At 38.4% G+C, this 27,847-nt stretch overlaps 1 protein-coding gene across 1 annotated transcript in view; it reads right to left on the bottom strand.

Annotated features, from left to right (window-relative positions):
• Positions 1–27,847, bottom strand: part of ipo11 (importin 11) — a 127,541-nt gene that overhangs the window by 17,580 nt on the left and 82,114 nt on the right. The window contains exons 23-29 of the mRNA XM_085367379.1: positions 20,858–20,937; positions 20,651–20,731; positions 19,904–19,999; positions 19,402–19,515; positions 18,821–18,942; positions 13,049–13,144; positions 11,571–11,655 (exon numbers count right to left, since the gene is read on the bottom strand). Coding sequence (XP_085223505.1) covers positions 11,571–11,655; positions 13,049–13,144; positions 18,821–18,942; positions 19,402–19,515; positions 19,904–19,999; positions 20,651–20,731; positions 20,858–20,937 — 674 coding nt within the window. The remainder of the gene's footprint in view (positions 1–11,570; positions 11,656–13,048; positions 13,145–18,820; positions 18,943–19,401; positions 19,516–19,903; positions 20,000–20,650; positions 20,732–20,857; positions 20,938–27,847) is intronic.

Raw genomic sequence — 27,847 nt, 5'->3', positions numbered from 1 at the left:
AATTCTGATGGCTAAAGATCCAAACGGGACACAAAAAAAAAAAAAAAAAAAAAAAAAAAGAATTTATTTAATATTACCGTATTTCCCGGACTACAAAGCGCACCTGTATATTAGCCGCACAAGCTAAAATCAGGGGAAAATCCTGTTTTGTACATACATTAGCCGCACCTGACTAAAAGCTGCAGGTGTTTCAATGTTGACTTATATGTAAGAGAATATGCACAAAGGGAATTGTCAGGAAAGAGATGGCTGTTTGGAGACATCACTTTTATTAATATTTTGAAAAACAAGTTATGGGTACATATTTGCATAACTTTTTAGGTATATGTACAAGTAGCGGTAATTACAAGTACGAAACATGTACTGTGCTTCATAAATGAGTAACAAATGTAGTACATAACAATAACCTACAGCACACCAGAAAAATAGATTCGGACTACCTTTTAGGCTCAGGTGCAGCGACACGGCTTTAACAAGAAGAAAAGTCAGTCATTCACCACCATCTTCCCCAGTGTCGGATGTCACTTTCAAAACCAAAGAAATCCTCGTTGTCAGTGTCAGAGTCGAACACCCTCTGAAGGGCCGTGGCGGTGTCCTCCTCTCCATCATGCAGCAGTCCAGCCCTTTGAAATCCGTTGGTGATCATGGATGTTTTCACACTTTTCCACGCTGTCAGAATCCACCGGTGGAGTTGAGCACAACTTGCCTTTCGCAAGTTTATGGCCGCTTGTCATCCACGCCTCCCGCTGAACGTGTAGCGCTACTTTGAAGTTTGTTTTTCGCGCTACTTGTACGGCACTATGTTGCCTGGCGGATGGACATGTGACCAACATACTACTCTTGAACCCCGATGTGTGTCCGATCACATGCCCTTCTGCCAGGCAACGTAGTGCCGTACAATAGCGGAACAAATAAAACAAATCGTCTTACGATATGACAAAAATCATGGACAATCCATAGAAAAGCCGCACCTGACTAAAAGCCGCAGGGTTCAAAGCTTGTGCAAAAAGTAGCGGCTTATAGCCCGACAATTATGGTAATTTCTAGTATCAGCTGATGTTTGCTGGAGCCACAGCTGTAAACCTGCTGGTCATGATGTCGGTTTGGATGTGTGATGAGAGGGAAACATGAAGATGAAACCAGGAGATGTCCTTACTGAATCATCAGAGCTGAACAGGTGATGGAGAAACAGGTTTATCTTTTAGGTGACATGAATGAGTTGAAATTATGAACTGTTTCCGAGAGACAAATAACACCAGGATCCTTTTCTAAGTAGCTGACAGCTGGTAACTGTGCAGGGGCGGGTCTAGCAAAGTGTTGCCAGGGGTCCATGTAGGGCATTAACAGGGAGAGGGGGGCACAAAGAAATACTTTTCTTTCTTATTCTCATTTAAAATGTCTCTCTTTTAAAAAATAATTATCTGAATCTTACAACAAACGATTGATAGATTGATGCATATATACCATCAAAACAGTGTACATCACTGTCACAACAGTGTTTATTTTCATTCAAAGGCTTTATGATTTTTCCTATAATGGTGGGCCAGTGTCTAGTCAAAATGCCCGGGACGATTTTTTTTGTCCCAGTCCAGCCCTGTATGCAGCTCATCTGCAGTCTGGTGTTGCCTACATCTTCCTATTCAGAAGGCAGAATTTCCGAGTTCTGAGTACAATCGAAAGCACCACGACTGCAGTTTTTGTGTTGGATGTAAAAGGTGCACATGACGCTGTGACGTAGGCTAGAATCATGGCAGCAGTCAATGACTGTCCAGGCGTGGGATTTCTCTCGTGGAAATATGCACATTATCTTTTCCTTTCTATTGGTAGGTGGCACAGTGCACTTGTGGCACGTAAGCAAGCTAGAAGACTGGCAAAGTTATGGAAGCAACACATTAACAAGAGAATTCTGAGTAAAACCAAAGTTACTTTCCCTAGTAACTAGTTACTTTGAAAGTAACGAGTAACTTGAAGTAACTGAGTTACTTTTGAGAGAAGTAACTAGTAATGTAACTAAGTTACTATTTTAAAGTAACTTACTCTACACTGAATATCACATATGTCTAGTTTAATCTCCTAGGACCTGGGTCCACATATGTGGATATCACATTTTGGGTTGTCTAGACCAGAATACTAAATTTTGCTCTACAAGGGCCTGATATCCACTTACGAGGACATTACACTGCCACTGTTCTATCGAAATCTAAAGCAAATATCCTCATGTGTGGATCTGATTTTTCTCAGAAACAAAAATAAGGTTAAAACAAAAAAAATCACGTTCTTTGTTTTTACATTCATAAGGTCCCAATCAGCCCAAATAGCAAAGAGAAATTAAAAATGCATGCCATGAAAGAGTTCGGGTCTCAGGAGGTTAAACATCACTTTTTTTTCTTTCTTTTTTTTAATCCCACTAGAGCTCAATTCAAAGTTTTTAAAAAAGCACACTAGTGTTTCTAATAAAGCCTTTGTTGTGACAAATAATCTTCAAAATCGAGCTAATTGTTTAAGATGCCTGCAAACTATCTAAGGAGAATGTGCTACACTGTACCAGACACTTCATACTTAGACCGTGCCCTTTTAACAGCATCTGTTGTGCCATTACCCATCTTAAAATTGTAGCTTGTGACAGAAAGTATTACATTATAATGGACAGTCTATTCCTCAATTCCAGCTTCACACATAATGGCAGCATGATTTTGTTAGCAGCATCATGCTGTAAATCCCCCATTCACTTTATTCAGTGTTCACTCCATAGCTTAACAATCTTTAAATAATTTGTAAAACACTCAAAACAGCTACTCTATTCACAGATCATACTGTGTATACAGTATACTAGATCCATAAGTGCTGTGCTTTAGCTAGCAGAGGGCAAAACATAGTATCTGTCACATTATACTGAGGGCCTTTGCATTTAATTAACGTCATTGTGTTAAAATTTGCTAAAATACACAAGATGACACTCGCAAGATAGTCGTCAATGAATAAGCATTCATGGAACTAAACGGCTAAATTATTATTTTTTAAAAAAAAAAAGATAATTTATATATTGGTTCCCTTTCTTTAAAGCTTTTTAAAAGGATTAAAAGGAGGACTTTTTAATACTTCTAAGAAAATCTTCTACAGTCAAAGACTAGTACCCGTTCACATCACCAAATATTGCGTTTCCTCACTTCGGATGCTCTGTTAGACCTTTAGTGCAGCCACCTTCAGTTGCTGGTTGTTTGTGGGGTTTTCTGCATTCATTTCAGTCTTCAGGAACTGAAAGGCATGCTCTATTGGGTTGAGATCAGATGGCTGACTTAGCCACTGCCGAACATTCAATTTCTTTGCCTTTTAAACTTGTTTTGGGTAATTATTTTCATTGTGAAGTGCTGTTCTATCTGTTTTGCTGTATTTGGCTCAGTCTGAGCAGCGAATATAGACCTGTACACTTCATAATTCACCCTACTTGTATCAGTCATATTATCAATAAACATTAGTGACCGGCTTCCACTGACAGCATAGTGCATTTAAAAAAGTATCAATTTCTACAGAAAGCTACAAGTGAGAGAGGCAAAGAAGGCAGAATGGCAAATTAGGAAAAAAGATTTAGAGCAGTAAAATCATCAATTAAAATAATAAAAATAAGAATTACAATTGCATATAAAAATAAAAGAAGAAAAAATGAATAAACAGCCAGAGTTCTTTGCATAGCATAGCGTTAACATGGTGATTGGTGAGAAAAGTGCAATAGTGTGAATTACACTGTATTGTTCTCATACCAACCAATCAAAATCATAGAGATTTGTTAGCGCTGTAATGAGCCATATGCAGAATGAATAAGCTTTTCACTGGTAATTAAGATACATAATGATCGATTTTACAAGTGAATTGTCAGAGCAAAGATCAATTATCCTCATTATTTGAATCAGACTAATTAACTCCCAATAAATGCAGAGAGCTGACAGGTTTAAATACTCAACATGCTTTTGGGTGCATCATCTGATTAGCAGAGCTGAAATGTAAAAACAAAGACTGGCAGAGATGTCATAGGGCAAAATCATTCTAATGTTCCCTGTGGTGCATGCATAACGTCATAATATCTGGCTTCTCTTTTTAAGAGCACGGTCTTATTAAAATGTTAAAATGGAGTAGAGTCATCAGTATGCCAACACTAATGATAACTGTTTAGCACTAGTCTAACAGGGATCTGCGAATCCTTTAAAGTCCTGAATAGCATTACAGATGTAAATCATGCTGTCAGATTTGATCTCTGCTGAGGTTGAAAATTTGTGTATTTATGCTGCAAATGCACGAGGTCAGACCTCTTGATCTAATTAGAGTGATTAAAAAAAAAGTCTGTTCAGCCCAAATATGATGGCATTTATGTTTGTTTCATGCATCATTTATAAGAAACATTACAGGTAGCTCATGGATGAAAAAATCTCATGTTTTTATCTGCTGTTTTAGCCTCATTAGTCGAGCAGAAGCTTGTGTGGATATCTAAGAAACTGATTTAATGCAAGTCATGGAAATGGAGGTAAACTGCCTTCTGGTTACCTTCCTAATGCTTCTCATTTTCTCTGTGACATTCAGCTGAGTGTCACAATAGAAGACATATCAAATGTTTAAAATAAGACATTTGACTGTTTCACAAAAGATTCATGAAATAGTGAACTAGGTCATGGCAGCAACATGCTGGAAAAAGGCCGGGACAGGGGGTAAAAATAAGTGGTACTAAACAGACACCACTGGAGGAAAAATTTGAAACATTTTGCCACTAATTAGGTTAACTGGCAACAGATCTTCAGGTCCTCAGCACTCAATTAAAAACAATGAGCCTATGCAGTGATTTTTTTTAATCACTGCATAGGCTAAGAAGAGAAGGAAATCATTGTGTGTGTGCCAACCGCAAATGCAAGTCAAAGCTCTACCATGCAAAGAATAAGTAATATGTGAAAATGACCCAGAAATGCAGTCATCTCTGACAAAACTGATTAAAAATGCACTGAGGCAAAGTGGGAAATTGTTCTGTGGGCAGATGGATCAAAATTTGAAATCCACTGTAGAAAACATGGACGCTGTACCTCTGATGGTATGGGGGCACTATCAGCAACATGTGGTCCGATCCAGATGTCTTGCATATTTCAGCAAGATACTGCTAAACCACATACTGCATGGCTTTGGGGTTGCAGATCAATCTGTATATTTACTTTAACTTACCAATAATAACTTACTCTAGTCAACTATCCAAACAGAACACAATGACAGCATTCCGAGTACTGCCTTACAGACACAATGCAATATTCTGCATATGTCTCGATAAGCCTATTAGCTTTTCTATATCGCTTGCCAATTAAAAAAAAAAAAAAAAAAACTGCAATCATGTCAACTCCGACTACTCTCATGGACAATAAAGCTGGGAACCGACAGAGATGAAAACTAATTTTGATAACTCTGTATGTCTTAGGCAGTACAAAGGAAAATCTTTATATCTTGTGCTACAAAATAACAGAGAGGTCTGTTATTCAACAAAACCAAATTATGCTGACACCAATGGTCTGCTTGAGAACAGGAGCAATAATAAAGCAAGAATGACAAGTCTTCATTACTAATGCTTTGTGTGACTCAGAGTGAATTGATAACACACTGAAACTCATTTCCTATAAATATATACCTCTGGAAGACCTTTGGAGGCAAGTTGATTGTTCTTTAAAATGAAATAATGAAAAACCGTTGAATGACAAGATCAATTCAAAGATTCATTGGTAGCTCATCAAAGCTTTAAATAATACTTTTGGTTAACTCTGAGAAATGAAAACCTGTAATGTGAATTTTAAATGCACCAACTTTCTTAATTTATCATCTTAATAACTCAAGCATGTTTAATTAAATTTTTATTTAAGGAGCCAAATTAGTTACTTGGCTAATCTGCACAAAATAAGAAAACGTTCAATATTAATAAGTATTCTCTTGAAAAACTGTTTTATATTCATTTTGAGCAATACCAACCACAGTGCAACAATGTGATAGGAATATTTTTTCCTTATCTACGATTTTAAACCACGCTGGACAATATGTCAAACTCCATACACTTTAAAATTGGCAGACTTTAGCTAATTCAATTTTTCGCCTATTTTGTCAAACATAACAAAACAAAACAAAAAACAAACACCAACTACATTTTCTCAAAAATGGCAATTTGAAAAAATAAGTAAAGAAAGAAAGAAAGAATGGAATGTGGAAAACATGCAGGGGAACAGGTTTTCCGAGACTATGCAACATGTAACTCTTATTGTGGCCTCCTGTGTGTGTGTGTGTGTGTGTGTGTGTGTGTGTGTGTGTGTGTGTGTGTGTGTAAGTGAACACACTTAAAGAAAAAAAGAAAAAATTAACTTCGCCAACTTTTCTTTTAGTAATGTTATGTATGTAGTATCCCAGATTCTCTAACTCTGTGCTTTCCCTATAACAAGTCCTATTTAATTGTACTGTAACTGGGTCACAATTTTTTTGGCAAATCATGTAGTCTGAAAAAAACAGAAGAAACAAAAACAAAGAAAAAGAAAAATATGAATAAAGTAGCAAACAGAGCATTTCCTTACGTCCCTCGTCCATTTCTCGAGGTCAGAGCTATTTTGGCAGTAGGAGAGGAAGCTACACAAATTAATGTTGCGGCTCATTAGTGTACACATTCCTTCCTTAGCAATTACTATTGATTTGCCCTTGAGAAAGGTACCTGCCTACAACACACACTATTACAAATAGTACAAGGGTTGCTTATTTAAGCAGTCCATAAAGATGGAAATTAAACCTTGTGGTATTTTGCTATGTAAATAGGTATTGAATTTTTTTTTTCCAGTTCTATGGTCCAAACACTACAATGGAGGCAAATGGAATTTTATTTGCATTGCTCAAAGTATTCAATCGAGTGTGACCTTCCTGGATCACTATTCAGTGACTAGGTTTGGAAAACAGCCAGCTCACTATATACCTACTTATTGCTGAAGATTTGTTTGCAAGAGGGCAGACGTATTTTTTACTTTTATGTTGTAGTTCAATCAGTAATTGACATTTACTTACATAAATGCAGCACAATAACCTTTATGTGTGCTGTGCACATACATTAGCGTAGTGTAGTTTAAAAAAAAAGAGAGAGAGTAATTGGGCTCAAGTGTGTGTGTGCCCCCATAACACAACAAACAGAACCCATGTCATTAGTACCCACTGGACTAAGTCTTTGATGTTGCCTATCCTTCTTGTTGTTTGATGGTACTGGCCTTGTAGATGAAGCACAGGAATCAAATAATGCATTATGAACAGAAGCCAAAACACAGCAGCAGTTAGCTTAGTCTGGTTGTCTAGAATACTCAGATTTCATGGGCGAACATGTAAGTCCAAGGTTCCATCAGTAAGAGTTGATCTCAATGAAATTTAACTTCGTTGTGTGTTGCAAGTGATCCCAGTTTCCAAAGTGACAGGTCCACTGGGTGAGTTATTAGGCCGATAGGGCTGGAAACAACTATGGATTTTTTTCCTTGCCCATCGGGATTTGTTAACATATAGAAGGCCGGTACACCGCTGATAAATGCAAGATAATGCAAGATATTTAGGTTTGGTAAACATATTGGCTGCCTGACAAAATAAGAGAGTTTAAAATAATTTTTAATGTTTCTCTGGGTTTTTAATGTGAAACGTTTTCATTTTTATATGCATTAAAAAGTCATAAATTAGTAAATGAGTTATACTTTTGATGTAAAAAATACAACGGGTTCAGTTAGTTTTGCTCACTTTTTCAGTACAGGTAATAAATTGGGTCTTCCTGAACTAAATGGCAAGCAATACATTAAGGATCGGTAGAATCAGTAGGAGATGAAGAGATGGCAGGAGCAAGATTTGTTGTTATAGTCTTGTGCATGTGAAAGAAAGAAGGAGGAAGTCAGAATACAAGTGTGTAAATGTGAGGAAGACAGGTGGAAAGGTGAACAAGCAAGGAGTAGATATAGTGAATGCTGATGAGTTTAAATACCTGGAGTCAACCACCCAAAGCAATGCACGGCATATAAGAGGGATGAAGAAGAGAGTGTGGAGTGGGTGGAAACAAGTGTCAGGGGTGATTTGTGACAGAAAGACAGCAACAAGAGTGAAAGAGAAGGTTTGCAAGGCAGCGGTGAGATCTGCTATGATATATGGTTGGAGACAGTGGCAGTAACAAAAAACAAAACAAAACTGTGAATCCGTGTTTGGAAGCAGCTAAATGTAATTTGACAAGACAAAACAAAACACCAAACCAATACCTGCAGGCAGATGTTAAATGGCTAACTATACTATAATGTATAAAGACAGATAAATAGCAAAAAGATGTGAGAAGAAACACCATTTAGCAAAAAATAATAGTTACAAAAATGAGATGAGATAACTGTAATGTTCTTTAATTATTCACTCATTTTTTATATTTAATCTTTAGCATTTCCACAATAGTATATTCATTAAATTATTCCTTTTAAGAGACACTGCTGACATTTCCCTTCGTTCGCTAATAGTCATCACCAAGCTCAAGTACTGAAACTTTCACTTTCTATAATGGGCTGACAGGGGCTGGTGTGAAATCAAGGGTCCCCTGCACTGACAGCAATCAGTCCAATCGAGACGCTTCATGATTGTGATTTGCTTCAATGAAGAATGAGGAACCCCTATAAATAACAAAAATTACAATACGACTGGTCCTGCCATTTACTTCTATACTATCCAGTTTGAATTCTAATCTCACTCTCCATGGGAGATCAATTTAGGTGTGATAGTCCAAGTCAGAAGTCCAATTTTTATTCGCACTCTGCCCCTGTGCGGTGACTACTTTAGAGAAGTACAAAGCTTGACTACATTGCTCAAAGTCTCTTTTTCAGGCACTTTGAAAATTAAGAAAATAAACAGAGTTCTTTTCATCCACATAAAAAGGTAATGACTCAAACATAAGCTCAAAAGTCCAAGGAAAAGAAAAAAGAAAACTAAGAAAGAAACTAAAGTAATTATTTTGTTTAAAGAAAATACTTGTCTATATCTGCTTGAAGAATTACTTAATCTTCCTTCCTGGTAAACAGGACTAATCCTAAGCCAACTCTCATCTCTTTGTATTGTTTCCAAAGAGAGACTGACTTCTTTTTCACTCATTTCCAATCCAGTCTTGTACCTTACCATTTTTATAGAAATATTTTTGTCTTTATTTGTTACTGTGATCACTCAGGTGATCCCAATAACCCCTACTCAACACTGTTTTTGAATTATTCAAGCACAAAAAGGCGCCTAACAATTGGATGAACCAGCGTTGTCTCTAAACAATTTTAGATTGTATCACTAGCCTCAAAAACCACGTTTGTTCCCATTTCTTTAGATTAATCTATAAAAATGCTAAACATATGAATTTGACAGTCATCAAATAATTTTTTTTCACCAACAGAGTAATTCTCAAAGAACTGTTGGCTGAAAACTTCTATTTTAGCATGGTGTGCAGTTTGCATCTAGGAAAATTAAGGAAACTGGACAAGTGGAGAATAAAAGATGAAGTGGCAGACCTAAAAAACTATAGTTTTTATCTGAAGTTTTTATCAGTATCTGAAGAAGAAACCAGATAATATACAGAATGAAAAATCTAGCAAAACAGGAGAGTTCAGGCTGTGTTGAATAAATGTGTTCATACCAAATATCAACTTTTAAGCGCGTTAGAATTGCTACAATAGAAGTCTGCTTTTCCCTTATAAACTCCATTTCCATGTCCTGCATAGCTCCACATGTTTAAACAGGTGCAGAACTTTTCGTTTTTCTTAACAGAATAGAGAAATAAGGGATGTTTCAAGACTTTTTCACTATACTGCAAGAAACACTAGAAAATGTGTCAGTGGTTTAACAAAACAGAACTCATTCTGCATTATATATTTTCCTGTAATTAACTGACAGCCACTGTGATAAATCAACACTCAGTATATGGTATTGGAAAGCAAATTTATCTGCAAAGGTTTTCTATGCAAAATGGTCTCAATCAATTTCTTTTAATGTACTTTATTAAAAAAAACATTTTATTCAAAAGGGAAAATTCTAAATTAAGGGCTAAATTTAGGAAAACATGACTATCCACACGCCTGCACAGGGTGGCAGGAGGAGAGATTCCACCTCTCTATCGGACTTCAGTTCCAATAAAACATGCATGGAGGTGTGTTCAGATCTATTTGGGCCTGCTTCACCTCCTCCACTACCTCAAGCTTCTTCATCTCTAGAGATGTGACATTTCATGTCTTAAGTGCCAGTATCCAGGGCTGTTTATGCGGCACTGACCCAAACAAACCCCTATGCTACCCAGTGATGCAGATGGCAGACATATGAAGCAGCTTCTGATGAAAGCTGGAAAAAATAAATTCACTCAGAAGTGGACCTGAAACATAATCAAGCCACATGGAGATAACGATTTTAAATTTCAGCAAAAAAAATTATGGTTTTTCACATTAGCTGATCACTGATTTTCAATGTCAACTGATGAGAAAGAACATGAGAGAGAAAACAATGTAAAAATAAAAATAAAAATAAAATAATAATAATAATGATACCTGTGTCTCACAAGATCTTTGAGACCAGCAGAAAAATATAGACATTTATGCACATTTTTGTTTCATACAGATGCAGACACAGTTGCTAAAAAGTGTCACTAGTCTCCTTTCTCATCAACTTATGCCTCACATAGAAAAGTCCATCATGCAGGCACTCCCATTGCTTGCACACATGTATTCATGCACGTCTCCAAGCACACACACTCACAAACATTAAAAAGCAGAGAGAGGTGCGACTTTAAGTCTTCTCTCCTCTCTTCCCTGGAGCAAAAAGTCAGGGTCTGGGCTGAGGTGATAAGTGCACTGGGATGCTGCCAAGCAAATAGCACACACACACATGCAAAGAAAAGTAAAACAAGAATATAAATATAGCTATATTTACTCAAACACAAATAAAATCCCATTTGTACAAAAAAAAAAAAATGTAATTTTGCCTAAGCACACATTTAGAGAAGACCACTGATACCAACAATATAGCTAAACAATAGTGTGAATGAGTGAAGCGATTCGTGAACTTTCACAGTGTAAAGTGGTACAGGAAGCATCCTCAGAGGATGCATGCTCATACATACATGCACCACTTAATTGGTGTACATCTCCCACCTAGGGGCCACATATGGGTACTCACTGACATTCATGCTTATCTAAAGACTTGCAGGAGGCTTTGAGCTTGCTTTGAACTGCTGTCTGACAACATACTACATAAAGTGACCGTTTTCCTTTTCGCTGCCTGGAATGAACCCTTTATGCTCTTCTCTGCATCTACTCTATGAGTTCCAGAGTGGCATAAACTATCACAAGAACAGATGGGTTTTTTTTTAATTCACGGGACACAGAAAGACACTCTGATAAACAGACAATTAAACTCAAAACAATAAGAAATAAATTCATTATTAAAGCTATTTGTCTATTATCCAGTAATGGAAATGAAACAAGAGAAAAACTGATTTAAAGATTTCAAAATTAGATCTGTACCGTGTATGAATTACACATTTCACTCACCAGTTTCTTCCTCTTGTCCTGCTCAGTTGGTGGCTCCTCATCATCACTCAGCTTGGGCTCTTCAAAATGGCTCATCAGCATGCAGCTGCAAACACAATAATATTCAACTCAATATTAATAACCGCAAATAAACCTACACAGTAGGAGACAATTTCAGAACAGGCAGCATGCATACACAGGCACTCCAAATGCTGAACCCTCTGGCACCCCTTTTTTCCTGAATGCTATTCATATTGGTTCATCTGCATGCAGAGAGAATTACAAGTAAAACCTTTGTGCACAGTATACAGTCTGTGTATGGTCTTTTATTTCCTTTGTCCTTACTTAAGCCTTATTGTGAGTAGAGATAAGGTGGGGGGGTCCTGAATGTCACACTGTGATTGTGGTGCGTAGCTACTGATAACTCGTGATCAGAAATTTTAACTCTATTCCACCTAAACCAATGACATTCAAAGTGACAAAAGTTAATTAACTCACAATTCTGGGTAGACAAAAATGCAGACTAGTAAATGGTAACTCTTCTGGGCACGTCATTAAAGAAGCTACAGTCAACATCTTGTACTGTTAACACTGAAAAACTGTAGCATGCCAAATTGACTATGTTATTTTACTGAAATTCATTCATGGCCGTAAGGACTTCTCATTTCACACTATGCAAGAACAATTCTAAACCACTCACGAAAACACAGGTCTGTTCGTTTAAAAGTTTACGTAATTCCAAAATAAAAGGGGAATGATTGTATTACTCACTGTTTTCTGTCTCAGCTGACTGCATTTATAAACAGCAAACAACGCTCAGAGGAATATGTTCATCTACAAATATATTACTGCTCGTGTCACACCCAACAGGGACCCAAAACGATTCAACATATCACTGGCAAACAAACGCATACAGTAGACTTTGCTCCCAGCTTTTCAGTTCATTTCACACCATTAGATCTTAGTATGGTGCTGAGCATCTTTCACAGCAGTGAATAGGTGTCTATGTTTGGTGAACATCTGCTAAGAAACTGCTGAGAAAGAGACCAAAAATATTGAAATATGTAGAGGAGGTTCAAAGTGTAAGGAGCGCTGTACTCAGTAACTTTTCCCACAGTGAGAAAGTGATGGTAACTCAGACACGGGCATTACTGTGAGGCTTTATCAAGGTGCAAATACAACCAAGTCAATCTCTCATTTGCTTTCCTTGTTTTCCCTGTAGTGAGCCGCTGCCCCCATGAAATTAATTTTTATCTCAAAATATTTCTTCTGAGGTTTGCATTTGATAAATTCCAACTTCAGCATCGCATCTGCATTTGTAGTGCTTCAAGCACTTTGGGGCGTCTTCATTCATTATGCATGAGTTTTGTCAAAATTACAAACTCCATTCATTTGTGAAAAAAAATGATGGGAAGGTTTGGACTGTATAATTTCCACGTTTATAAGCACAGTTTTTTTCTGCTCTTCATTTGTCAGGGGAAAAAAATATGAATACTTACTCTTTGAAAGTGCCCGTTTCAGGATCTTCTGTCATTACATCATGTAATGCCTCAACACAAATGTTGACGATGCCACAGAACTTGTCCTGAATCACGCTGATAACAGAGAACAAAGCTTCATTACTCATGCTGATCTCACCATCGCTTTTGACATCATCAGTACATTTTCACTGGAAAAAAAAAAAATGGGACAGTGTTATTTTGCTTTTACTTTATTAGTTACACAACAAAGCCTTATCATGTTGTCCACACAGTTCTCCAGAGGAAACAATTTTTTCACATTATATGCATTTCATATGGGCAAAATTCATAGTAATTCTATCTTACAATAAAAACTAGCCCAGTTGCTACTTCTAGATAAGACTATCTATCAACTATCCTATCTGATTATTGGTTCACAGTTATCACTTATATCACTATGTCTGTATTTCTACATTAAAAAAGATATATTGTATCATAACAGCCATTTGAAGAGCCTCTAGTTGAACTACTCCGTTCCTAAAACTAGCAATTAAACTCCAGAGTTTAAAACCCCTTTACATATAAAGCATTTAGAGACCAATCACACAACTACTACATGACTCCAACAGAAAATTTTATATCTCATGAGTTCACACTTGCTTGTAGTTCCTTAGTTTCCAAAATAACAATTCACTACCATGTACCCAAGACACTGTAAGATTAGGCCTAAACTCTCAAGTCTCATATAATTTAGCATGGTTTGCTGAAACAGCCTCTTCCTGACTCACTTCACTCTTAATGCACTCATAAGCCATTATCGATTTAACACTCATTAACTGTGTCTTCTCTTTCAGTTTGTGTTTTTTTCACTCTGTTGTCATTTGTTGCCTGCCATTCTGCAGATATATCTGGCTGCAGAGGTGTATTTTCCCAGTCCTCACTTACCAGCCCGGCCAACCTGTCAACAGCCTGTCGTATTGTTTCTCCTATTTCTACACTTTTCACTTTAAAATCACCCCAGTCGGTTGTAACAAATGAGAGTCCTCCCAGAGCCTGGTTCTCTTGGAGCTTTACTTCTGTTAAAAGGGAATGATTACTCCAGACTTTTAGAAAGTCTTTACTTAAAGTGTATCGTCTTGTTTATCTCTGTAATACTGTTAGGTCTTGACCCTTCTATCTAAAGTGCCCTGAGATAAGTGACTGGCACTTTGGGCTATATAAATATAACTGACATCAACAACCTTTAAAAATAATATAGTTTATGAAACCCAACCACACAAGCTTGGAGACTTGCCACAGTCACTGGTGAACTATTTGAGTGAGTCTCAGTGGTTAGTGGTAGTGGAAAGAATATACTTGGGGGGTTTTTCTCCCCTACATCAACAAGAATGAGAAAACAGGGAAGGAAGTGTTAGTGTGAGTGAGTATAGGCACTGATACAGTGGGGCAAAAAAGTATTTAGTCAGCCACCGATTGTGCAAGTTCCCCCACTTAAAATGATGACAGAGGTCAGTAATTTGCACCAGAGGTACACTTCAACTGTGAGAGACAGAATGTGAAAAAAAAATCCATGAATTCACATGGTAGGATTTGTAAAGAATTTATTCGTAAATTAGGGTGGAAAATAAGTATTTGGTCACCTCAAACAAGGAAAATCTCTGGCTCTCACAGACCTGTAACGTCTTCTGTAAGACGGTTTTCTGTCCCCCACTCGTTACCTGTATGAATGGCACCTGTTTGAACTCATCATCTGTATAAAAGACACCTGTCCACAGCCTCAAACAGTCAGACTCCAAACGCCGCCATGGCCAAGACCAAAGAGCTTTCGAAGGACACCAGGAAAAGTATTGTAGACCTGCACCAGACTGGGAAGAGTGAATCTACAATAGGCAAGCAGCTTGGTGTGAAAAAATCAACTGTGGGAGCAATCATCAGAAAATGGAAGACATACAAGACCACTGATAATCTCCCTCGATCTGGTGCTCCACGCAAGATCTCATCCCGTGGGGTCACAATGATCATGAGAACGGTGAGCAAAGATCCCAGAACCACACGGGGGGACCTGGTGAATGACCTGCAGAGAGCTGGGACCAAAGTAACAAAGGTCACCATCAGTAACACACTACAACAGCAGGGAATCAAATCCCGCAGTGCCAGACGTGTTCCGCTGCTGAAGCCAGTGCATGTCCAGGCCCGTCTGAAGTTTGCCAGAGAGCACATGGATGGTACAGCAGAGGATTGGGAGAATGTCATGTGGTCAGATGAAACCAAAGTAGAATTTTTTGGTATAACCTCAACTCGTCGTGTTTGGAGGAAGAAGAATACTGAGTTGCATCCCAAGTACACCATACCTACTGTGAAGCATGGGGGTGGAAACATCATGCTATGGGGCTGTTTTTCTGCCAAGGGGACAGGACGACTGATCCGTGTTAAGGACAGAATGAATGGGGCCATGTCTCGTGAGATTTTGAGCCAAAACCTCCTTCCATCAGTGAGAACTTTGAAGATGAAACGAGGCTGGGTCTTCCAACATGACAATGATCCAAAACACACCGCCCGGGCAACAAAGGAGTGGCTCCGTAAGAAGCATTTGAAAGTCCTGGAGTGGCCTAGCCAGTCTCCAGACCTCAACTCCATAGAAAATCTGTGGCGGGAGTTGAAAGTCCGTGTTGCTCGGCGACAGCCCCAAAACATCACTGCTCTCGAGAAGATCTGCATGGAGGAATGGGCCAAAATACCAGCTACTGTGTGTGCAAACCTGGTAAAGACCTATAGTAAACGTTTGACCTCCGTTATTGCCAACAAAGGTTATGTTACAAAGTATTGAGTTGTATTTTTGTTATTGACCAAATACTTATTTTCCACCCTGATTTACGAATAAATTCTTTACAAATCCTACCATGTGAATTCATGGATTTTTTTTTTCACATTCTGTCTCTCACAGTTGAAGTGTACCTCTGGTGCAAATTACTGACCTCTGTCATCATTTTAGGTGGGGGAACTTGCACAATCAGTGGCTGACTAAATACTTTTTTGCCCCACTGTACATCAACTGTTCCTTCTTCTGTCAGTTCATATTCTCAGCCAGGTAGACCCAAGGCAATGCTACATAAAGTTCACTAAGCATTAGGACAAGCCATAACCTGGAAAATCAGAATGAAAGAAGTAAGTATACACAGATGTGTCCCTTATTTTGTAAGTGTGGCAATTTTACACATACACATGGTACCAAATCAGACTAAATATTGATATCAGTGCTAAATAATCTGAAATGTGCTCAATTACCTAGTCACCATAATATTAATTAGGAAATAAAGATTACTGGCCTGATGGTTTAGGCAACTCTCGCACACACACAAAATCATATCTAGCAGTGGCTCTACAGTTGATCCTTTTGGTAAAATATACCTACCAATATCCTGGGAGGGTAAAATAAAATCACTAAACATATGTGCCCCTGGTTATGAATAACAGTCTTAAATTGGTGGCCATGGCAACAACTGGAAATAGGCTTTGCCTTTAAGATCATTTTAACATGTCTGTCAATTCTAATCCTATCAACCAAAAACAACTCCCAAGTGAAAAGCTAATAGCTGATTAGTGGTGCTGCTCAGTGCCTGTCATTTAAATCACCCTTAAGTGAAAAACTTCACAGTGATTACATGATGGCTTGCATGCCAAAACAAACTATTTACAAACTAGTTCGCAGAGATCTTTGAGAAGTAGTCACTACTCTGTCACAGTAAATCCCATTCACTTTTCTTTCCCCTAGTGATTTCTTTCTTGTAAATCATATATAACATATTACATATATAACACCAGCCACGTTATTAGGTATCCTTTGCTAGTGCTGGGTTCAACACCTTTTGCCTTCTCAGAACTGCTTAAATTCTTTGTAGCATAGATTAACTAAGGTGCTATAAACATTCCTCAGAGATTTTGGGCCATAGAGAGATGACAGCATCAGAGAGTCGCTACAGACTTGTTGGCTGACTATCCATGATGCAAATGTCCTGTTTCACCGCTTCCCATTGAGATCTTTGAGTTTCCCAAGAAAACATCCCCCAAACCATTATATTACCGCTAGCATCTTCAACTGTTGATCCATGGCAGGCCAGAACCAGGTTTTTAAAATTCTGACCGTCCCATCTGAATGTTACAGTAGAAATTAAGACTCATCAGACCAGGCAACTTTCCTCCGGTCTCAAAATTTGATGAACTGCAATCTGTATTCTCAGTTTCCCGTTCCAAACTGATAGGAGCAGTGTCTTTTGTGGTCTTCTGCTGCTCTTGCCTGTAATAAGTGGTTGCTTGAGTCATTGTTGCCTTCCTATCAACTCGAAGCAGTTTGGCCATTCTCTTCTGACCTCTTGCATCAACAAGGCATTTGTCACTTGATATTTTCTCTTATTCTCTGAAAAACCCACACATGGTTATGTGGGAAAATCCTAGTAGATCAGCAGTTTCTGAAACACTGGGACTAGCCTATCTGGCATAAAAAGTCACTTAAAGTTAGGGGAAAAGCTGCAAAATTGGCTAATTTTTTATTTTATTTTATTTTTTTTAAAGGAACTTCACCATAAATTCCATTTTGGAACCAATGAGTAAAGCTACAAAGCCTAAGTACCAAAAACTGTAGTACCCTGAATGGTATGGAGAGAAATTTGACTGCAAAATGCTGCAAAAGCATCCGATATGATCCACGAGTGTAAACCAAGATTTGTGAGCTAAACTTAATGAGTTGTGAGTAAATGATTAGCATTTATTCAGCTTTATGATGTACGTATTTGCAAAACAGTTTTACGTGTGGTCAGATTGCTTCATATTTGTGCTTGGATTGAACCGCATGCTTGTGAGTCCTCGTAAGTTACATACAAATCATTGAACACAACAGTAAATCTTAGTTTATGCTTGTGGATCTTATCGTACGCATTTGCAACATCTTTGAGGCAAATTTCTATCCAAAGAATGGCCTATTGAGGCCTGCTCCAAAAGCAAGTAAATCTCTACAGGCTTTCATATGAAAATGCTCAACGTTACATCTGGGGGGGGGGGGGGGGGGGGGGGGAATTAAGGTGACAGCTTAATAGAAAAAAACAAAAACAATTAAAAAAAAAAAAGACGGCTTGCACATATAAACATGTATCATTACCATCATCCTTCTGTCAGTACGGCACAGAAAATGTTCAAGTTCAATGTAAGAGGGCTGGTACTCTGTGTCTGTAAGCACGTATCCACGTATTTATCTCTTCATTTATCATAGCGAGAGGTGTTGCCCAGAAAGTGTTTACGGTCGGGACAATAATCCACCAGAAGAAGAGAGACATAAACAAATGTGTTTCATGCTTTGGCTAAAGGATGATGAATTACAGATTTAAGTAACATCGCTTACTATAGCTTGTGACATTAAGTCTTAAAAAGAGATGGAAAGTCGTTTCATTTCTGACAATATATTCTCGCCCCCATATGCAAGTCTGAAAACCCAGCTGTCTGCATTGGCCTGTATAAGGTGTGTATATCAGTATCCGCATTTGTGGTGCTCGGCTGACATATAATTGGCACCCAGAGTGTTAAAGCAGGCGCCCGTTAAGCTGTTGTGCTGTTCTGCATTTTATGGCTGTAAGGAGAAATATATACAGGATAATTTCACCACCTATATCCGTAATGATGAACAAGAGTCTACTAAATAATTTTCCAAGAACATCATTACTTTCCCCCTGTTGTGCCCTAAAGTCAGCTATGCAGTTCAACCCACTTTTCATGAGCTTAAAGCAAAATCAACACAGAAAAGAATTGAAAAATGATTCTCACCTGTTGTCAGAAGGCAGGAGGGAAAGCAGAGCCAGCGACGACAGCTTCCTCCTCTCAGGCTGAGTGATGTTGTCCATTCGGTCAACCCACATCTCTATAACATTGCCCAACAACTGGTCCATCTGATGAGCGGAGAAAAGGAGGAAGAGAAATAAGGAGGACAGAAAAAAGGGTTATTAAAAAAAAAAAAAAAAAAAAAGAGCAGCAGCAATTTGTACGGAGATGCGTCTCAACCTTCGCTATATTTCTGATTAAACTTCCTGTCTTGTCCTCTGTGGTGAGAAAAAACGAGCATGGTATGATGAGAGACAACTTAGAGAGGAACATCTTTGCATTTATTTAGATTAAGGCTGCAATCTCAGAACTAGGCACAATTAATTTCTTTGCTCAGAGTTTCACAGTAGAGGAGGACAACATTTTAGGGCTTGAAAATGTTACCATTTGCAATTCCTTGGCTCATTACTTTCAGCCTCGTTCACACTGATTCCCTTTTAACAGGCACTTTGCATTTATGTCTCCCACAGACATTCATCGAGTCTGTGCTGAGGAGAGAGAAATGAAGGGCAGACATCAAACCTCACCTCCTGGTTACACTCAGAAGCCATTTGACTTAGCAAAGACGAGAAAAAACTGAAGTTCTGGAGCAGGACACGACCCATGATGCCCAGGTAGGTGGACATCACCACGGGATATCTCTGTAGATCATAGACACGCAATCATGCATACAGATGATGAAAAATAACCACGCATAAATGGTTTTACATAAAACACGAGTCATTAAGCTTGATAAGAGGGAAAAGATGGACCCACTGACACAGCAGAATCCTGTGAATGTGTAACCTTTAACTGAGCTGACTTATCAGTAATTGCCACTATACAGTCTTTGAAGAATTCATTTCAAGTGACAGTAAAGGACAAATTAGAAGAAGGGCCGGGACTATTAACACTTAAGAAAGAACTGAAACCTTAAAAGACAAATTTAAGGTTAAATATGTGGTGAATAATGAAAAACATATTTTTACAGGTTCCTCCTTTTACACAGTTCCAGCGTAGATTCGAGCAAGATGCAAAGGTAAAACTCACCTCACCATCCACAATACCTCTGAAGACAGCTGGCAGCAGGGGCTGAAACATGTGGGCTCCCAGCATGGGGCTAACCTTTAAAGCTATCTCTACCACCTGCAGGGACACAGGGCGAGGAAGGATGAAGGGCGACCCTCAGAGGGTGGAGTAAGCAAAAGGAGCAGAGAGAAACTGACAGGAAAATCTCAGGAGGAAGCCAGAAAAGGAGCACAAAGGGTCAGCCACATAAAAATGTAAAGAAACTTCTGTCGTTATGGGAAAATCCCTCTTTTTATAGATGGTACAGTACGCGAAAGACGCAGCGTTTTTACATTTTGTATTACTTTCCCAAGAAAACTAAATGCTGCTTCTTGTATTCATAATCAAAGACGGTGATGCTGCAGGTAAGAGGGTCTAGAGTGAGCCGTTTGATATTCCTTATGTGCCATTTCTCAAATTCTTTTATTAGTAATGAGAAGTCATAGCTCCTCTTGCATTATAATGGGGTGTCAGTTAATAAGCAGCAGTGCTTGCGCAGTTTGTGTGAGTAAATGTTTATGTGTCTCCTTTTACTGGATATAATGGTGCTTTCAGCGCACCTGCTCTTCAGTGGCCACACAGGACAACAACCTCTCACAGTGGCTGAACTCAAAAGCAATGAAAAATAAATCCAGACAATAAAAGAGAACGAGACACAATCAGCTGTGATTTTGGAAAAACAACATCTACGTGACTTGACTTTTTGTGAGAGGGGAGGAATGGGAGTACCTTGAGCACCTGCACCCGCCCTTCATTTGTGATGTCTTTCAGCAGGTCACAAAACGATCGACACAAGGATTCTGCGTAGTTCTGGGGAGGGAATAATCGGGGTAGATGGTTCAGTTCTGTAAAAACTTATGCAGATCAGCATGCCAACATGTATTATGACAATATAAGAGTTATGTGAAGTCCAAGTGTTCTTTTGTTGTGTCTCACCTGCAGAAACTCTGTAGCTGACAAATATATGTAGCCATTAACAATGTGGAAGCAGGTACGCAGGTTCTCAGAGCTCAGCTCTAAAACAGAAATGTAAATGTTGCACTTTACAAATTGGACAACAGGTAATTTTTGGAGCATTGCATAACAAACAGAGGGATCAAAGACACTGCGAGAATATGGTTTTTGTTTCTAAATAATCTGAGGTGATACTGCTGAGTGAGACTCTTAATTCAGTTCAGTTTTATTTATATAGCACCAAATAACAGATGCCTCAAGGTGTGACTGGCAAAGACCCTACAATAGCACAATATTTGCTGTGGTTTTCTCTATATTGTGGGGTCTTACAGTATAAAGCAATATAAAGCACTCTGAGGTGACCATTTTTGTGATTTGGTGCTAACAGAATTTTTGTGTATCTGTGTGCATGTTTAAGTAACTATGTTTCTCTGTAAAGTAACATCTGGCAATAGCAAAGAAGCAAAGCATTCAGCCATCTCAGGTATAATAGTAAAAAAAAAATCATAATTATAAAAATTAAATTAAAAAACAACTTTATAATAATACAATTAATCTAATTTATTATTTTAGAATAATTTAAATTTCTATAAATAAATGTGCTGTAGCCCATGCCCCCACTTTAGACTCAAATCTGCTTGCTGCAAGTATCACTGGAACAACAAGTGGGATTGCTGCAGTCAGCTTTCAGCGAGCTACCCAATTCAAGCAGTGTATTAACAGTTCATTTTATTTTGACTTCTGTAGCTTTATTGTAGATTTTTGCTGATTAAAACAAAATGTAGCTGCTTCCATTCAACATTAAGTTCGCTTTTCTTAATGTTGAAGCTTGCTGAATAGGTGGTTTGAGTAAGGACTCCCGCTAGCTTTTTCCCAGTAAAGTTTGTAATGATGGTTACAGTAGCAGGCACTGCTGTTTTAAATACTACAAACACACTTTGTTTCACTACACCTGAGCTAACCAGTTTGGAAATGGCTCTGCATCTTTGCTGTTCACCCTCTTTTTAGACAGACACTGGTTCCATATCACTCACACACATCCCCTCATTAAATTTCTCTTACGGGTCTGTTTTAGTCGCAAACCCTTACAGTAAATGAAGGGTTGAAGCAAAAAAATCTGCTTCTTTGCGATAAAGTTATTTGAGTTACTTGATGAATCGTCTAAGGCGTAGTTTACAAGATGAGACAATAAACTCCTTAGTTATCAATAGCTTTTCTTTTCTGTTAAATTAAGTGCATTTAGTTTAATTTAAGACTGATGAAAACAATTTCAAGGATATCAAGTTATATAAGGTAAAGACAAACTGTTCAAACAGAAGTCTTGTACAAAAATAAAGACAATTAATTTATACTAGCAACTTCAAATCAAAATAATAAACCACCAGTGCTATCCCCTCTGCCTCCTAGTACTCACACCAATGTATCAATTTCAAAATCCTACGTCGCCTTGTTTTCAAGTTCTCGCATTCACAAATTTTGGTTTCCATGCTGCTCGCCCGGCAATTGACGACAATACCCCATCAGCCTTTTACGGTTATAAACTGTAACACAGTATTGTTACAGTTTTCCTGTGCAGTATTTCCTAGTACACATACTTAAATATAGCGTTGCTTAGGAGGCTGTGATTCCTTGTCCTTTTAAACAAAATCCTACCTTTCTTTTGATTACATCAAAACACCTAAACCTGATGTGTTTACTTGTCAAAGTTTGTCTGCAAGAAGATTATAGTAGAATCTGTGATAAACAATGATAGCGGGCCCACTATGAGCGTGCCTGTTTGTAAAGATGATATTTATGCTAATGCATGCAACATGTTTTCTCCAGCCAACTGTCAGACATAATAAAGTAATGACGATAATATATTCTGCCATCTGTTATCTTCTCAGGTACATTATGTATTCCAGGAGCAATTTAGTCACTGCATCAGCCAAACACAGTATAAGGCTATACTATGCCAAACACATGTAATGAGAATTGATAATGAGTAGACAATTATTGAATATAACACAAAGGAGACACAGGTTAGTGCAAATTATAAGGAAGGAGCAAACAGAGGAATGTCTAAATAGTCAAAATAACTATTTTAATATGTCATTCTGTGTAGAATTGGTACTGGAGGAGAGCATTAAGAGGAAAGAAATGCATTCGTTTGGTCAGCCCAAGTCATAAAAAAAAGAAAAGAAAAGTCAAGGCAACAGATTTCTTAATAGTGAATGAGCAAGGAGACGTCAGTTCATTGAACATTGCGAGCATGGCAGGTCCGCAGAGAATGGATAAATGGGTGTGAATGTCCAAGCTTACTTAGAGACTGGATTTACATATTTTGACATGTGACAGTTTTTATGCATATTCTTTTTTAAGTTAAAAATATATATTTTAGTAAATGTGCAGTAACTCTATAGTTACCTCTAACCCAGTAAAAAACAGATATTGTGTTGCTGGTTTCCCAGATACTTCACCAAATGACCGAAAATGCTGGAACTTTTCCTCTCCTTCAAATTCCATTATGCAGTTATTTAGTAAAGGACACAAAAGAGTTCATTTGATGGAAGCCATTATTTTCATAGCCTAAAAGTGAGCAAAATCAATATTTCAAAAATAAATGTATTCAAATAGATTTAACTTGGACAGAAATTCTTTTGTTGTGTCTAAATCATTTTATTCCCATCAAGGTAACCTGAAAGGAAAGGAAAACATGTGGGTGGCTAATCCATCTCTGTGCTGTCAGTGACACCAATGATTTTATTAAACATTACTGAATCAAATTCAAAAGAAAGCAATACCTCCGCTTTCACAATACCTGCTCCAGCTGCAAATTATAATTTGTGCCAACAAGACAATTACTGCATAGACGTTTCTGTACACAAACAAATATAGGGTAAATAGAATAGCCTGAGCACATGCCAAACTAAACATAACTCTTTAGCAAGTTTATTTTGTTGTGACTGCAAAAATAAAACTACTAAGTAAGCAACTATGTTCAAACAATTGATGCAATACATGAAACAAGACACAAAATTAAGGTTGGCTATAGTATGTACTTAAATATCTCATACATGTTTCTCCAAAATATGCCTCAACTCACACTGCGTAACTGAAAACAGTTACAAGTTGCCAAAAATAGGTTGATTTAAACTACTGGTGGGCTCTGGCTGGTGGCAGAGCTCTCACAGCAAACCTCCAGTGAGAACCGATCAGCATCTAATATAACTGCTTTGAGCTGAGATTCTACCAGCAGGTCTCTAAAGGCCAAGACTGGAACAAACATGGAAAGGGGCTTTTATGAGTGAGCTTAGCGTGAATACCCCAGGCGCAGTTTAAAAGCTATTTCAGTTCATATGACAGGGAAACTAGTGGGGTGTACTAAAAATGTGGCAACAAGGTTAATCTGGTTTGATATGTAACCTTGAAATGAAGGGCTCTGAGAGGAAAAACAAGTTTTCAGAAGAGACGTGAATGTTACATTAAGCATTTGTCTGTTATTTTACAATCCACCAAACAGAGTAACTTTGAGGGGAAAACCAGGTTGTTTCACCACAAATCTTCCCCAAGAGGGTAAAAAACAGAGTTGTGCATTGTAGGCATTGATTGACAAGAAATGACTATTATTTGGCATTCTGTTTGATCAGAGTCGGGGCTTTTTATATTACTTTAGCTGGTTATTACTAGCATTTCATTCCTCTTCTTAAATGTGTACTTTCTGATAAGATAGTACCTCAAGTGTATACAATAGATCAGTTATGCTTACCTAAAATCTTAATTGAGTGAGCTACATGATACTGGAAGGACCAAAATACCCACACAGACAAATTTGAAATGCACACAACACAGGGCAGGAAATTTTTCAGGAAACTTAGAAAAATTATTTCATATATTTCTTAACAGTTTTTTTTTTAATATTAACTGTTTTACTAAACTGTCTTTGAAGTGGGACTGTACAAGGTTCTACCAGTAGATATGACCTCCAAGCAGACAGGATCACCAAGCCGTGATCAGCAGCACGCATATTTTAGTTGCCAAAAAGAAATCATTATCATTTAAATAAACATATGCATGGGTCTGTCATCAGAACGTTTACAATATGAAAGGAGGACACAGACACCATGACATCACTTATTCATTTTGTGCTCCAAATTTTGTTGCTGCCATTTTTTTAATTTATTTTTTTGGAACCAGAAGTGATGAAGATGACTGAGTATTCTACCCTAACTAGATGGTTGATAAAGCTCAACAACCAAACTGTACAAGTGAAATGCAGATATACAGATATTTGCTAATCAATGCTAATTAGTAACAGACTCATTTCAGACATCAAAAAGTACAAACTTCTTGGGAGGTGTGTGCCAACAAGCAAACCTATATTAGTCAGTCCAGAGGTGTAATTATCTCACTATGCCGTGGAGGCGCCACCTAGCAGGCAATCAAACATAACAATCATAACAGCGTCTGCATCACTGCAGCCGCAGCACCAATCCATCTGCCTATCTACGCTCCCTTCTCCCCTCACTCGTAAACAAGACCCCAAGATACTTAAACTCCTTCACTTGGGGCAGGAACTCGTCCCTGACCCAGAGTCAGGACTCCACCCTTTTCCAGCTGAGGACCATGGCCTCTGATTTGGAGGTGCTGATTGTCATTCACACTCAGCTGCGAAACACTCCATTGGGAGCTGGAGGCAGTCACCTGATGAAGCTAACAGAAGCACATCATCTGCAAAAAGCAGAGATAAAATTCTGAGACCACCCAAATGGAAGCCTTCTGCCACTTGGCTACACCTAGAAATTCTGTCCATCAAAATTATGGACAGAATCGGCGACAAAGGGCAGCCCTGGCAGAGTCCAACACCCACCAAAAACTAGTCCGCTTTATTGCTGGCTATAGGGACCAAGCTCTTGCAAAGGCTTTATAAGGACTGAATGGCCTATAGCAACGGATGCAACGAATCCCTTCACCAAGTCCACAAAAGACATGTAGACTGGTTGGGCAAATTCCCTTGCCCCCTCGAGGATCCTCGAGTGGGTAAAGATGGTCCAGTGTTCCACGACCAGGACGAAAACCACATTGTTCCTCCTGTATCAGAGGTACTACTGACGGATGGACTCCTTTCCACCACCCTGGCATAGACTTTCCCAGGGGGGCGGAGGAGTGTGATCCCCCTATACTTGAAGCACACCCTCCGAACCTTTTCTTGAAGATGGGACCCACCATCTCGGTCTGTCAATCTAGAGGTACCGGCCCTGATCTTCACACAACATTGTACAGGCACGAACCTCATCCAACCCAGGAGATCTGCCACTAAGGAGCTGTTAAACTGCTTCAGTGACCTCACTCCCGGAGATAGACAAGTCACCCCCCTCTACCCCAGACTCTTCTACGGAAGACATGTCAGTAGGATTAAGGAGATCCTCGAAGTACTCTTTTCACCACCTGACAATGTCCTCAGTTGAAGTCAGCAGCGCTCCATCTGCACTATACACAGTGCAGGTAGAGCAATGCTTTCCTCTCCTGAGTCGCCTGATGGTTTGCCAGAATGTCTTTGAGGCAGTCCAGGGAAAATAAAATCAATTGATGAAAAACTATTTCTTCTAAACAGTCTAGTTCTAATATAAACAAAGAGTAGACTGTTCTTTTTTCTATGCCTGTGAAAATACTGTCACCCCCATTATCAAACTTCAGTGACACCATATGAGTACACTCAAAAATACTTAATCTTACCTGCAAGCACAGTTACACATGCTGCATTGTCTTTAATGCCAAAGGCAAAATAAGAGGTAGATAAATGCTTGTGACATCTCTCCAGTCCCTGTCCCTCCATAATGAAACCACCACAAGCACTCCTGCCATGTCAAGCTGATAAGATGTGTACATATTCTGGTAATACCCTTTGAAGAAGAGTTTTGTGTAGCTATCAACATAAGAGGAAAACACACAAATTAATATTAAAAGAAAAAATAAACAAAGAATGTCATTCTTATTCTGGGCAGCCCAGAGTACCAAGGCCTGGACTTGATAAGACTTTCATCATTCACATCCCTCACGATTGCAAATGAACTCAGGCCACCCCCAGTGCCCATGTATGAATACAAACAGCCTGACAAAAATAACACTGCATCTTTCTGGTTATTGGAAGTAAATTCACTTCCATCTCCACACAGCATCCCCAGACAATTTCGGTGTGACACAAATACGGCAGGAACAAAAGGATGGAGGATTTAGTGTGTCAGCTTCAACATATCGGCTTCTTTTTACATCAACACAACAGCCCGATAAATGCTATTCTCTACCTTTGTTGTTCTCTCCTGGGTTCTATGTTGTGACTGGTCCTACAGTGAGATATGAAAAGTGCAATCCTGAAAGCACAATTATGATGGTCTGGAAATAAACACTCAGGTTCCAAATGAACAACAAAAAAATGTCTGCAGTTGATAGTAACCAGTGGTAACCCTCAGCCTTCTAGCAGGTAGACCTATGGTATGAATTTGAAAATCCTAGGTGATTTCCTTCTGGACTTATCCTGTTCCAAAGATTTTCAGAAAAGTTGACCTCTGAGTAGGGATGGGTATTGATAAGATTTTCACGATTCAGATTCTATTTTCGATTCTGTTTAACGATTCGATTCTTTATCGACTCTCTTATCGATTTTTTTTTTAAAAAGGAGAACACTAAGTTCAATTAGCTTAGAACTTTGTTTTATATCTTCTCTTTGAAGAAGATAGAAATTTAGGAGTAACATGGCCTTACAAACCCAACAGTGAGATCTTAAGAGATCCACAGCCTACGGCTCTTCAATGGGGTGTCACAGGGTCCCCAGGAAGAAAAAAAAAATGTAAATGTAAAATAATAAAATAAATATTCTTCTGTAGCAATAACAAAGTATAACATAAATTATTCAGTAGCAATTACACAAGAATATCCAGTCCCTGCCTACAATTAAACACATTCAGTTACCGATAATCGGGGGCATCTGCTGTG

This window comes from Diplotaxodon limnothrissa, linkage group LG12 (genome assembly GCF_057381915.1).
Source record: "Diplotaxodon limnothrissa isolate DT_005_m linkage group LG12, D_limnothrissa_male_GT1.1, whole genome shotgun sequence".
Taxonomy (NCBI): domain Eukaryota; kingdom Metazoa; phylum Chordata; class Actinopteri; order Cichliformes; family Cichlidae; genus Diplotaxodon; species Diplotaxodon limnothrissa.
Note: the sequence above shows the minus strand (reverse complement) of the source record. Positions and strands in the feature narration are given on the sequence as shown.